A 14,974-nucleotide genomic window follows, 5' to 3' on the forward strand; every position below is an offset into this window, starting at 1 on the left:
AATGAAATATTGTTTATGAAGTACTTAGCTTATGCCTGGCTTGCCTCAAGCCCTCAGTGATATTAGCAGTAGAAGCAGCCAACAACTATTCTTATTCATGTGATTCTCATGTAGAAGGGAGGATCACTGCAGTTTGTCTATAGCTAGTGCCTAGAATTATCAGGACAAACTGTGGTTGGCTTCAAGAAATCCTAGTAATGTCACAGAACATTTTTTTTTCTTCCAAATCGGTATTTTGAAGATGAGTCAAGAGCAATAAATCCTGGAAAACAGCATTTTTCTAAGCACTTAAAATCTTATGTGATTTTACTTAAAAAAAAAAAAACCACCTTATGTGTTTTAACCATATACATGTAAAAAATCAAAACGTCATTTTACTTTTCCTTCCCTAGGACTTTTCTAAAAGAATTGGAAAAGTGCACCGAAAACCCTGAACTTCTGGCACGTTGCTTTCTCAAGAGAGTAAGTCTGTGCTCCCAGTACGTCAAAATAACTATGTGATTAACGTTAGCCCTTATTTTTCTGTGTAAGGGGTAAGGGCAAATGGGAGCACCAGAAATGTTACACATGCCTTTTAAGTGCAAAGCACAAATGCTTTGCAGTATTTCCCCCAGTGTGAGTTGAGTCCAGTTTGACTAGGCTCATAGGACAGATGGGAGCAACTTATAAGCTTGGGCTCAACAAAGCCCAGGGACATGGAGGACTGCCCCCCCCCAAAACATGATCCTCCTCTGAATGACTAAGCTAACTGTTTTTGAATAGAATCACACAGCAGAAAAAAAAAAAAAAAAAAAAAAGAATCACACAGCAGGCTTAGATTCCTCACTAAAGTTGTATTAACACTCTCAAGAGAAGTACTGATGCTAAACTAAAAGTCTCTGAAAATTTCTTTTCCTCCATTTTATTTTTTTACAGGGGAGAGGATGGGCAGAATATGTTAAGCCTGTGATCCCTCTTTTTTTTTTTTTTAACTTTTTAGTTTGGAATTATTTATTTTTTATTCTTAATGAAAAAATAACTTTGGAGCATATTCCAAAGTTTATTTTCTTAAATTTTATTTAAATCAATTAATTAACATATAGTGTATTATTAGCTTCAGAGGTAGAGTTCAGTGTGTTTGGTCCCTCTTATGCTTAGTACCCAATTTATTATTTCCTGCCCTATACCAGCATCTCTGACTACTCCCCCTTCCCCATGCACAGACCTCTTCCCTCTTGCCCTCTTTGCACCCCTGCTTTGGGCAGGGAAGAACTGATTGGGTCTACCGAGCTGGCCCTACCTGGCACCACTCCCCACCACTCTCTTATCTTGGGAGGACTATGCAGATGATCCTTGTGCCCTGAACTTTCTGTCTTTTGCATTTCTCCCCCTCTCTCAACTAGCCCTTCATTTTATTCTCTTCCTTTATTTCCTTTTTGTGAGCCTGAGACAACAGATCAAACAACTTAAAAATTTTAAATAGCCCAAATTATGACTGGTAAGTCTAAGAGCAGTATGTGTGATAAACTGAGAGCAAGCAAACACAAACCCCCAGGCTTCAAGGCATTTGACATAATGGGAAAAACAGAGCCTTCAACCCTCAGAGTTCTTGCCAGCTTGGAAAGCCTTTTCCACGGCTCTGTGTGGGCTTTCTACCACAGCCTCATCGTGGGTTTTTTTGGTCAAGTGCCAGAATTCAAGGTACACTGAACAGTATGTTGTATTTAATCTGATTAATTTCCCTTTTGAATTACTTTAATAGCATTATTCGTGTTTTATACTATTTTGTAATTTTGCACTCATCAAACCACCAATACGAAATCTAGTTTCAGGGCTTAGGATTATTTTACAGTTGCTTAAGTCATTATTGCAAAGGCTTATTTAAATTGTTGGATGAGAAAAGGACCGAATTCCTGTTGGGAAAAATGGAAATGATTAAAAAAATTGTCCAAGTATAAGGCAATTGTCAGGGAATTGCTGACAAAACCTCTTTTCCTAGAAGAATTCCTCACCTAACGTTTTGCAAAGCCTTCTATAGTCCCCCATGTTGGGAGAAACCCAAGAAATCATTAATCCAGACCTGCATATAAACTCTGCATATAATCCCATATGATCTATGATGTTGGAGACATAGTACAGGTAATAAGTTCTTTTCAATCATAAAGTTATTAGTCCGGGACAGATGGAGTAATTAAAAACCATGATCAGCTAATCTTTGAGGCTCCTTGAGGGAACTGGCTGCTGCTGTGTTATTTTTTAGCCAATGAGGTGGGTCCCTCACTCATTATTTACTACAACTGTTGACCTTTTCTCAATAATATTTGCAGAATTCCATTAATCATGAAAATGAGTTTTGAAATATTGCTCTGGCCAAATGTTTTCATCAGAATTTATAGTCTGCATAATCCAGGAAGATTCTACCCTAGAGACCAAGCTCTATGCAGAATAATATTTGTCAATAGTCTACCTTGAGTTCCATTACCTCTGTGATGCAACAAGACAAAATGGAAAGAGCACTGGGTGGGACTCGGGAAATGTATCTTCTTGTCTAAGTTGAGCCACTTGCTATCTGCATGACCTCATGTTAAGTCACTTAAACCCCTAGAGTCTCACTTCCCTCCTCCATACAATAGGCTTAATAATACCAATATGTAAAGTCATTGTGGAAATCTAATAAAATAGTGTATACAGAAGGGTTCTACAAAGTAAAAAATGCTTTGTCAATAACTACCATGTATTGGGTACTATGTATGTATTGGGCATTTGTTGAGAAGTTTCTATACATCATCTCATTTAATCTCACAGTGGTCATAGTTGACGGCTGTTGTGAATCCACTTAATATATGAGAAAACTGAAGTATAAGGAGGTTAAGTAACTGAACTTGGGCCATCTGGTTTAGAACTGACAAAGCCAGGAATTGAACCTGGACCGTCCACCACCAGAGCCCACCCATCCTAATGCATAAACGATAGTGTGTGAATAGGAGTTTTTGGTAACAATTTTTTTAGCCTTCTGATTTATTTTATAAGCAGGTGAGGATACCTGGGCACTTTCGTATGCTGCTGGTTAGTGTATATACTTTCCTTAAGGAATTTTGGATTGAAGAGCAAGTTCAGGTCAACGGTTGTGTTTTGGTGCTTGAAGGCTTATGGTGTTCTGCATTGCTCAAAGCATAGACACAGTACCAAGGGGTGAGGGTTTCAGGAGCACACGTTTTAGCTTGGCATCCACTGAGAGAACCAGGTGCCTCTGTTGCTGGGGAAGTTTGGGGAAAGGTGGCTGACTGTTTCACTGGGTGGGCGGCTAGAGCTCCAACGTCTCCTCCCGCTTTTATATAATCTTCTGGTGGTTAGTGTTGAAAGTGGTGAAACCTTAAATTCTTTCAGGAGCAAGGCCGATGTTTCTGTGCTCTGACAGACCCAATGTGGGTGAGATACCTTAATCAATTTGTAGTATTGTATAAGCCTGGCCTTCGGTATGGCAGGAGTGTTCCCTATGTGTAGGCTGCTCTGCTATGGAAGTTGTTGAGTTTAACAAATATTTTTAGCACAGTGTCTGGCACATCAAAGGCACGCAGGAGACAGTTCTTGAATGAATAAATAATGAACATATTGTTAGGCTCTGAGTTATTATTCTAGTTCCTTATCGTGTCTGAACAACATTTCTCAAGGGTCATCTCCCTTCCTTCCACATGCAGAAATGGAAAGAAATAGACATAGTTGAAGCTATGAAGAAAACAATAATCTATGTCTGCATGAAGGCCATCAAGAGTTGGCCTGAGAAAGATAAGGACACAGAAATTCACCAGGTTGCAGCCCCATGGTCTTCTCCATAGGGCAGCACAGGCTTTGTGACAGGCATACCTGCTGTAGTCCAGGTGTGAGGGATGGAGTGGATGAAGCCGGCAAGCTGACACCATAGGCTGGGAGTAACCTTTATGGGGTATCGGTGGGTATGTGCCTACCTCTCATGGTGTTTGATGCAATGAGAAATAGGTCACACAGCACTTGGAATCTGTCTTGATCTCCAGCTCTGAGATAGTCATAATGTTTCCTGTCTTGCAGCCTAGTGTCTTAGGAGGAAGGTGATGTATGAGGCAGAGCCTGCTGCTTTGGGGGTGGCCCAAAGGACTTAGAGCTTTCTCCAAGCTGTCACATTTTCCTTTTGGGATGTTTCTATCTTTTAGTTGTCTCTTGGGGGTTTTTTTTACCCTGGGGTTGGCATCATGATGATCAAAATACGAAGACAGGGAGAGAGAAAGGAGGGGTTATCATCTACCAGCACATTTCCTGTCAATTTTGTCCCTTACTGCAAAGCTATTGTGGGGAGACAGTGATGTCCTGGATAAAGACCAGAGGAGGAAAGATGAAGATTAAAACCTGCTCCTATGTGAGGAGGTTTTATGTGGTGCATAAACAATGAATCTTGGAACACTGAAAAAATAAAATTAAATTAAAAAAAATTTTTTAAAAACCCTGCTCCAGCTTATGAATTTACCAGAATCTTGCAGTTGTTCCCACAGCACTCTGTTCATATCTGGTCTGTGTTTAGTGCTTTAGGTTGTTTAGAACCCTCTGTTTACCTTTCCATCACACAGTCACCCCAAAATGAGGTTATCATGCAGTTCCTCACACCGTGCAAATATTCAGGCTTGTTCAATATCTGAAGAATAAATGGTATCAACCTGTCCACTTACTGAAAAATGCTACCTGATTAATTTGTTCCAATTCTTTTCCCACTAAGAAAGAAGATCTGCAGATATATTTTCAATACCATAAAAACCTTCCCCGAGCGAGGACAATCTGGCAAGAATGTCAAGACTGCACCTTCTTTGGGGTAACGTTGAGATCACAGAGTCTCCCACCCATGGTTTTCCCTGGACAATGTTTATGTATGTCAAGTCTTTAAAGAAATCACAAGTATGAACAAGGCAGGGGAATCTGGCTTTTGAGTTTATGTTTATGAAAAGTCTCTCCTATTTTGAAATTACACATTAGAAGTTTTGATGGAACCCTGGGTATCTGTGGGATGTGACCGTGAGGAGCAGCTGTAGCTTGGTGAGCACACCAGCGTCCTCGTCTAGGATGGGGAATTTTAAGAGGAATTAAGTCCAAAAGGCCACACTCTAGGTCTCCTTGGAATGATGTTAGTAAGTCATCCTGTAACTTCTAGACTCAAAATGACCTGAATAGACACCTCCACCCCCAACTCAAACACAGGCTGCCTCTTTTTCAGGATTCAAAGTGCCCCACTGTCTTCTAGTGGACTTGTTTTCTAAAAGAAATAAATGGTCCTGCATCAAGAGTTACTAGCTGAGCCATCCTCTTTCCCTTTTCTTTCATTTGACACACTGTTCCTAAGACACCCAATGATTCAGTAACATTACCAAGCTGGTAGACACAGCTGCACCCCCCCGCCCCCCCCAACCTGTGTTGCTGGTTTTGCTTTACATTGTTTCTGTTTGGCTTTTAAAGGTATGCCAGCGCCAACTGGATCATGAGCTCCCTCTTTTTAAGTATCTCAGAGGACCAAGCCAGAGACTTATAAAATACCAGATGCTGTTGAAGGTAAAGTTGATGAGACAGTGCTTTCCTATGCTGGGAAAACATGTGTGTGCTATGGTGCTCCTTTCCATAGACATGTAGATTTGTGACTTCGTCTTCCAAAGGGGAGGATAATGTCTCTCCTTCAGGTGTTTTCTGTCCTCCAAGTCTAAAGCAGCGTACCTCAGTGAGGAGAAAGACCAAAGAATCAGAGAGCTGAAAGGGACCTGGGAGCCTGGCTAGTCCAACAGGCAGCCCAAGGCATGAATCTTTAAGGAGGCATGAATCTCTAAGGAGGCTGGTTTGGGGCAGGAGAGGTCCTGGGGAGCAAGGGGAACGCCACCTCACTGCTGGCAGCTGAGAGGGTGGGAAGGCGGCCGGAGCCTCTTCTCTCATGTAAGGTATCTACAGGTAACGTATCACCTGCTCCATTTTACAGATGAGGCGAGGAAATTCTGAAAAGAGGTATGATGTTCCCCAAAGTCACAATTTTCTGTGCATTTAAACAATGGAAAGGAGAAGGCAAAACTGGAGTTTTTTCTCCTTTTGCAACATTGACCTCATCCCTCGATTAAGGATCTTTCTCAAGAGCAACATCACAGAGTGAATTTTGCTCTGCTGACCCCCTACGTGGTTCTTTGTCTGTCTGCCAACAGCACACCTGCAGGAGAGCACTCCCAGACACCCCAAACAGGAGAGAAGGCTCTGTCAGGCTGCCTCCCCATATGTGAGCTGAGGGAAAGGTTTGGGCCACTTTTCCAGCTTGTGTTTTTGAATTAACTTTTATAAGTCGCTCTTGCCCAGTGGCTATTATCTCTAGAAACAAAACAAAATAAAACAAAACAAAATACAAGCACCTGCTGTTTACTGGGTACCTTCCTGTATGTATTTTTTTTATTTAATACCCACAATCGGATGCACAGGAAATGTTCTGGAGTGTGAAGAAACAGCCTCAGCTGGACCCGCTCTGCCGTCACCAGGTGTGGCATTCCTGGACCTCTTAGGCCTTGGTTTTTCTCATGTGTGAGGGGGGGATACTAGAACCTTCTCCAGACGATTGCTGTGAGGAGCCCGTGAGTAATGGCCGCAGAGGGCTGGCTCAGTGCTGACCCCTAGGAAGCTTCCTGGAATACATGGCTGTTGTTTTATACATAGAGAAGCCACAGCATGTGGGAATGGGGTTGACCCCCGCTGCTTGCCTGAATGAGTAGCCTCTCTGAGTGTGCTTCCATGCAGCGCTCATGTAGAGCCTCACACTCCTCTGACCAACCCATCTTTCCTGTCATCCGAGCTGTCCGAGTCCTACCACGGGGTCCGGTGAAGAAGGAGCGGAATGAGTGGGGTTCTTCACCCCTTTGGGCTGGGTCCACCGGGTACTGAAGTGCCCAAGTTTTCCCACAAGGGATGTTGCCTCAAGAGCGAACTTCTGAACCACACACAGAGGGCTACAGGGCGCAGTAATTAGAAACCCAGACTGAGGAGTCAGCCGTGCAGGGTGGGGATCCAGCTCTCATGCTTCCAGGCGCCATGAACTCCGGCAAATTACTTAACCTCTCTCTGCCTCAGCTTCCTCACTTGTAAAGTGAAGATAGTACTAGTCCTTTCCTGGTATGCTTTTTGGGAGCATAAATGAGATAAAACCTGATTAAAAGTAATTACAGAATTTTGTTAGTTTCATCTCACTGAGGAAACAAGACAGAATCACTATAAAATATTCCTTGGGGATCTGTGTGAAACCATGGGAGGCTCTTCAAGGCAAACCAGTTTTTCCCATAGGTACGCTTGCTGTGGGCTGGAAAAACAGGTCCCAAACCACTGGCATGCCTGTGAAGAAAGGAAGAACTTTGTAGTGTTCTCCACCCTGAGGGACAGAGCTCATTCCGCAGCGCCTACCATCAGCTTCTTTGGGAGCATGCATGTCTGACTGATGGCCTCATGGCTTCGAAAGGATCATGGAATCCTGGTGTGAGAAGGCTTTTTCCAAGTACAAAAGAAAGGGAAGGGAATGATAGATTACGCCATTAAAAACAGACACATGAAAAATTGGGTGAAGTATATTACCAAGATATGGAACAGATGGTCAGCATGCTTAGTAATGAGCCCATAGAAGTTGTTAATTTAAAACAAAAACAAAAACAAAAATGATACCTATGAAATGCTTAATATCTTTTCTGAGATATTATGAAAATTAACAGCTGTGACAGAGTTTTTTGAATACATAATGTACATAATGTCCAATGAGTCAGGACAAGCTGATTAAACAATATATTATTTATTAGCATATATTAGAAAAAAACACAAAGATCGTATTAGAAATAGATGCATTTAGGGACAACAGTAGTTTACTTTTATTGAGGTCATGATTTATGCCAAAGAGGCTAAGTGATATATGAAAACTATCAAATTTATTTATTTATTTGTTAAAAGATTTTATTTATTTATTTATTTATTTATTTATTTGAAAGAGAGAGAGCACAAGCAGGGGGAGCACTGGGCAGAGGGAGAAGCAGGCTCCCCACTGTGCAGGGAGCCCAATGCTGGGCTCAATCCCAGGACTCTGGGATCATGACCTGTGCAGAAGGCATACACTTAACATGACCTGAGCCAAAGGTGTCCCAAAACTATCAAATTTAATGTAGAGAATTTTTCTTACCTGGATTTTAAGATGTGATGTGGAAAATGATGCATTATTTGTTTACAATAAATTTTGCTTATTAAAAGAAGGTTGTTCTAGAATAGGTGGTTATTCTGATTTCCTGTGTAATGCAGCTCAAGTCATAGGAGTGATACTCATTTTTCTTCTTTTAAAAAAATCAAATAGACTACTATTAGAAAAAAGAACTAATAGGGAGAGGTTGGTAAAAGGATATAAACTTTCAGTTTATAAGATGAATAAGGTGTGAGGATCTGATATAAAACATGGTAACTGTTGGTAACAGTGTATTATGTAATTGAAATTTGCTAAGAGGAGAATTTAAATGTTCTTGCCAAAAAAAAAAAAAATAAATGTATGAGGTAATGATGTGTTAATTAACTAGATGGAAGAAATCCTTTTACAATATGTACGTATATCAAATCATCACCATATATATTTTGAATACCTAACAATTTTATATGCCAATTTTACCTCAAAGCTGAAATAAAAAGAAAATAATAAAAAAATGAACAGAGGACATAGGCAGGTTACAAAAGAATAAATGTTAATAGCAAACATTTTTTTGAAAGTTCTACTTCACCAGTTATTTGAGAAATTCAACTTACAACAACAGGTAGGATTTCTCTGTTGATCGAATTGGCAAAACTATTTAATTAAATGTTAATATTCCATGTAGGGTGGGGACTCGTGAAACAAGCTGTCATATATGACTGGTGGGAACATAGTCCTTCTGTGAAGAACTTGGAAGTATGGATCAGAACTTTTAACATTGGGGTGTCTGTGTGGCTCAGTGGGTTAAGTGTTGAACTCTTGATTTCAGCTCAGGTCGTGATCTCAGGGTCTTGAGATCAATCCTCACACTGGGCTCTGTGCTCAGCACAGTCTGCTTGTCCCTCTCCCTCTGCTTCTCCACCACCCTCCCCAAATAAATAAATAAAATCTTAAAAAAAAAAAAAGAATTTTTAACGTTGACAATTTCACTTCTAGAAACTTATCCTTAGGGGAAAAAAAGCACAAAGATCTTTATTATAATAAAAAATTATTGAACCTTAATGTTTAATGAAGGGGGATTAATTATGATTTATCTATAGGATGCAACACTGCTACAATTAAAAAACATGTGCTTGGGAAATGTTCATGATATATTGTTGGGTGAAAAAAAACAGACTACAGAACAGTGTGACCAGTATGATTCTGTTTTGGAAAGAACTCTGTGCCATTCTTTCCCTCTTACTTACGATATACAAATTTATGTGCACCCTTGTTAATTTAGTGTTGGCTGGAGATTGCACAGTAGTTTTAGTTGGCATTCTACTTTTTGATTTCCAATAAAGTTTTTGGGTTAATGCAGGGTCTGCTGGATTTTGAGTCTCCGGAGGATTTGGGGATAGACCCAGGTGACCAAGAAGAAGGTTTGGCTAAGGTACCGTATATTAAATATTGTTTTATATAACTAACTGTTAATGGTGTTTGTGTCTGGGTGGGCAAATTTATGGCAATTTTCTTGTTCTTATTTATGATCTTTATAATTTAAATTTTCTAAAATAGCATGTACCCTATAATTTATAGTCACCAAAAAACCAAAAAAATTAAAGGCAATTTCAAAGTGAGGTTTTGTAACAGGATAATTAGTAATATATTTTCTTTCCTCCACATAAAAATGTTTTAACATGAATACAAAATTAAGTGAATCTGTAAAATGCATATATAAAACTGTAAGTAAATATGATAACATCTCTGCTGTGGTTTTCCTGCAGGGTAAGATTATGTATGATTTATATTTACTTGTTTGTACTTCTTAGTATATCTAATTTGCATACATTATACCCTGCTCGCCTCTAAGTGTGTTTGTGGGTGTGAATTCTAAGATAGCCAAGGTTCCCTCAGAAGAAATGGTGACCATACCATATTGGGAAGAAATCTGTGACTTAGGAGTGGGGTTTCTTTTAAATTTTCTGTAGGATATTCTGGTTTTAACAATAACAAAACAACAAAAACACAAGGAACAGTCATTTGCATGCCTTCTCTGCTCAGTATATATGGCAGGGACTCCTTGAAATTAAGAGAAGCTCAAGACACAGGTAATAATTTTATAGCCTGGAGCAAGGGGAGCTAGGCTGAGTTAGCCTAATAATGTTTGTAAGGATGTTCCAGAGCCCTGCGTTACACAATGTAAAAGGAGCTGCCTCCTACGTTTGTGGGAGGCGGTTAGCAGAAGGAGAGGGAATGGGAACAGTTGAGTCTCTAAAAGGAAACTGAGTTTTAAGTGTTGGGTAAAAGGGAAGACCCCTGGTGTATGAACGTAATCCTTTAGTAATGATGTTACAAAAAACTCAGGTTGGAGTCTACTGTCTTCTCCCAGCACCTGGAGCATGTTTATATGAGTGAGAAGGTAAGAGAGAACCCATGGCAGATTGTTGAGTGGAGGCAGCGTGTTCTGCCCCATTCATGGGCCCTGTCACTCATATCTCTGATCCAAAGAAGCTAATCCCCAGTGCTTAGGCAAGGTTCAGAGAATACACAAACCTTTGCGTACAGGGCACTGTAGAGGACAAAAAGAGGCGGTACTGGGGGGGGGGGTGGACAACAAAGATCTGTCTGCTCTTTGCTATAGGAATTGATGTGTTAAAGAAAAAAAAAAGGAAGAAACCAAAAATTTTTTGTTGGCATTTGCCGTAGGACAGATGAATACAATATGGAGGTAGCAGGGGAATAAAATACTGGAATTGTAAGCAAAAGACTTTCCCACTGAAACAATCATCCCTATTATGTCCTAAGTGTCTCTGTAGTAATAATTGGAACATCGGTCTCTTACATTAGCAGTTACAGTGTTTGCACTCAGTTCTGAGTCTTCCTGGTTGGGAGAGGCAGACCGTGTTGGCTTATCTCTTTAGTGTCTTTAATGGCGATAGACTGTGAGAAAGATTAGGGAAGGAGAAGAGGGAGGAAGGGCAGAGCTGGGGCGGGGTGTGGGGATTCAACGTAGCAAATGCAGCAGTTGTGTCTGCCACTTCCTGACGGAGCACGGGGGAAGAACGAGGCACAAACAAGTCAGCTGCAAGAGAAAGGGAGCCCAGGTCGACAGTAGAAAAGACTGTCACCCCAAACAACTCCTCAGTCTCATATTTTTGGAAAGCAGATCACAACCAACAAAGAAGCTGGAGTCAGTTACACATTAACCATGAGTTTTGTAGGTAAGAAGAAAGGCAAAATATATCCGGTTGAGCAGTTTAAAGTTTGTAATTGAGCAAGCACATTCAGAGGGCTCATCTAATTAGCCACAGGTGGTCTCTGGAGAAGGGGAGATAACAGAAAAAAGCCACTGGAATGCCTGGAGCCAGCTGGGTGTTCCGTGCTGCTGGGCTTCGAGGAAGTATATCGTCCTCTCCCCCAGAGGCCGGTTGCCAGAAGGCTATAGCTAAGCATGCTTGGTGGCTGGTGTAATTTCTTATGGGTTACATTTTAAGCAGTATGTTGTTCTGAGGCACAGTTACATATTGTTACATAGTTATATACATTGTACATACATTGTACATAGTTACATATTGTTACATATTTACAGGTTAGTCATGAAAACCTCCACATGGCAGCTCATTCTCTGCCTCTGTAGGAGATTGCAAATGTCCTTCCCTGGGATGGTTTTAAGTATAATTTCACCCATAGGAATAGGACTTTCACATTATGTACAAGAATACAATACTCAGATACTACTTTTCAGTAGCTCCTTGGTTAGGGGTGTGAAAAGAGCAGCCTATTTAAAGGCTTTGGGTTTTTCATGCTTTAAAGGTCAGTATGTTTCTTATGCAGCAGGACTATAATGTCCATGACTTTATGAACTTCATTCTTCATGAGTGCAATGTACAGAAAGTGTGGTCGATGATTTTGTGTGTGTGTATATCATATATGTGAACCAGCAAGTATCTTTAGCCACCATTCTTTGGAAAAAGGGCAAGAGATCCATGTATCTACCCTCCCTGTCTCTGTCCTGGCTGGATCCCTGGCTCCTTTCTTCTGTCCTGTTTCCCAGGTTCACTTGGTTAGATGGTTTACCTTTTGATTTCCAACAAGGGATTTGGTTTCCACAGAATGGGCCAAAGAGGACCAAGGATTCCACATTCTCAGCTGAACTACAGCAAGCTTTGGCCATGTTAGAAGATTTGATCAAGTCCTGTGAGTTGGCCATGGACCTGGCAGCAGTCACTGGATGTCCGGTATGGGCCATAGCAAGTGTGGAAACAGTTCAGCAAAAGACAGGCACAATATTACAAAGATAGGAGATGCTGTGGCAAAGGTAGAGACATGACCTGTGGTAAAGGAACCTGACTCTGAGGAAAGTAGCCAAAATTGTGCAATAAATCTGTGCTGTGGGAATCCAAGCAGCCTGTCAGTATTTTCAGGAGTCTTGGGTTGTACTCCTTGGGGTCCTGAATGTTGAGACTGACCCACACTCTGAAACAACCAGGAACTCAAAGGCCAGAACATAGATGGGCAGGGGAAGGTACTGAAAGAGTAATTTATTCTCTGACTCATGGCACTATTAAAAAACTAAAAAGATGCTCCTTCCTGCCTCAGATTTTCTCTGTGCAAAGTCCTTTGAAAATGGATCCTAGGTGAAAGTCTAACTCCATTTTTATGTCGCAGATCTCAGAAGAGGACTGACAAGGATATATTATACATTCTGTAATCCAAATGGTTGAAGAAAAATACCAGAAGAGGCAGTGCTGGGGAGTTGAGCCCTCTCAAGCCGGGCGTGAGTGTAAACCCTGAGGGAGTCAGTCCCAGGAATTCTAGGCAGGCCATTCTCTGAAACATATGAGCTCCTTGGGACTGGGACATCATTGTTATTTCACTGGTTTTCACTGGGAGGTGCTCTAGATCTTGACTCAGGTGGATTAGCTTTTCATCTTTGTCATAACGAATTACCACAACCTTGGTGGCTTAGAGCAGCACAAATGTATTATATTATAGTTCCATAGGTCAGAAATACAACACAGTCTCACCAGGATAAAATCAAGGTGTCTGCTTTCCTTTTGGGAGGCTCTAGGACAGAATCTGTTTACTTGCCTTGTCCAGCTTACCAAGGCCACACACATTCCCTTGCTCGTCGTTTCTCCTTCCATTATCAGTGTTCTTCTTGACTCACATCATTCTGATCTTCTCTTCTGCTTCTCTTCCATTTTTGAGGACTCTGTGATTACATTGGACCTACCCATTCATATCCACAGTATCTCCCTATCTCGAAGTCATCTGATGAACAACCCTAATTCCATCTGCAACCTTAATACCATTTGTCACGTAACCTGACATATTCTCAGATTCCAGGGGTTAGGATGTAGACCTCTTTGGAAGCCTATTCTGTATACCGCACAGGAGTGAAGCGTTTTGAGGATTAAATTTCAGACAGATACTTTTCCTTCTCTCTTTTTCATTTTAATTTTTACCTGGTTTTAACATACTGTTCATTGAGGTCTGGGCAAAAGAAATGACCTTTCTTTTCTTTCCTGGTCATAAGTCAAACCATGCAAATTAATTAGGGGCAAAAAAGAAACAAGCAAAGAAACAAACAAAAAAACCTGTGATCTTTTTATTTCCCTCCCTCCTGGCATTTTTCTGGCCAGCATCTCAGAAGCAGCACCACTGCGATCCAGGTAGTAATGCTGCTCCTGTCCCCTGGGACTCAAGAGTGCTCTCTGCTTACTACTGATGCATGATTCAGGAGGGTATTCATGAACTGCTGGGTATGTATGGGAGGGGATCATTTTCTTGGTAATAATTTTTTCCTTCTTCATTTAAGGAAACTCAAGGGAGCCATTTGTTTAACCATTTGGGGACATCTTTCTGCTCTTTTTATCTTTAACATGCCTCAGCGACCCCTATTAGAGGTCCATTTCCCTGAATCAAATGAATGTCCTGGAAACCATTCACAGGGCAGGAAACTCCCAGTTATTATTCTGAGTGTAAGTATCAGAGGAGGAGGAAGTTATGAGAAAATAATTAGTAAAACGTGAGTAAGTAGCAATCTACTCTAATTTCATTCCAAGCCAGCTTGCATACAAATGAGATGAACCAGCTTATAGAATTGTAGAGACTCTTTACATCAAATGCAAAGAACTTTCTTCTCCCCTATGTCCTTGGAATTGCCCCTTTGACATAAACTCTATTTGTTGTTGTGTTTTTTTTTCCACTAAGATTTTAACTTGCTTTACATCTCGTACATTAGCTACTTTAACCTGACAGTTTTGTATAATCCTATTGAATTATGGAAGAGCAGGCAGTGAAATTTTCCCTTTCTGATTCATGAGTAGATCCACAGAAAGTTGAGTTAACTCCCCCAAGATCACATTGTACATCAGCTTGGACCACTTCTTGGACCTCTCCTCTCCCTGTCCAGGGTGCCATTCATTCTCTGAATGCATTCTTCATCTACTTTTGTTTAGAGTCTACTAACAGCTCAGTTGCTCCTAACTCACATCTAATGATTGAAAGATTCTTTGACTCAACTTTGTAGAACTTTATCATAAGGGGCTGAAAATCACATGCTGAGTGTGTGGATGAAACCAGAACTTAACTGTTAGTTTCTCTACTTGACATCCAATATTGACCTGGGTTTGAAAAGAAAAGACATTGAACCTGAATGGGTGAATGCATAATTAAAACAACTAGAAAAAAATCCCTCCCTGATATTTACATTTTATTCCTGTTGTGTACACTTGGTTAGTTTTCCATTTAATTCAATCACAGGAGCTTTAGAGCTTTTTTGTTTTGTGGAACACCGAGATGTCATTTACCTCCATT

The 14,974-nt window shown here is 40.7% G+C and overlaps 1 protein-coding gene across 4 annotated transcripts in view; it reads left to right on the forward strand.

Moving 5' to 3' along the window:
* LOC111151235 (MCF.2 cell line derived transforming sequence-like 2) overlaps positions 1-14,974 on the forward strand; it is a 282,214-nt gene that overhangs the window by 224,702 nt on the left and 42,538 nt on the right. For all 4 annotated transcript variants that reach the window (XM_022509077.1, XM_022509067.1, XM_022509087.1 and 1 more), the window contains 5 exons: positions 393-462; positions 4,724-4,816; positions 5,455-5,547; positions 9,531-9,602; positions 12,265-12,390. In XM_022509077.1, coding sequence (XP_022364785.1) covers positions 393-462; positions 4,724-4,816; positions 5,455-5,547; positions 9,531-9,602; positions 12,265-12,390 — 454 coding nt within the window. The remainder of the gene's footprint in view (positions 1-392; positions 463-4,723; positions 4,817-5,454; positions 5,548-9,530; positions 9,603-12,264; positions 12,391-14,974) is intronic.

Source organism: Enhydra lutris, unplaced genomic scaffold, assembly GCF_002288905.1.
Source record: "Enhydra lutris kenyoni isolate GAN:26980312 unplaced genomic scaffold, ASM228890v2 scaffoldscaffold2, whole genome shotgun sequence".
Classification (NCBI taxonomy): domain Eukaryota; kingdom Metazoa; phylum Chordata; class Mammalia; order Carnivora; family Mustelidae; genus Enhydra; species Enhydra lutris.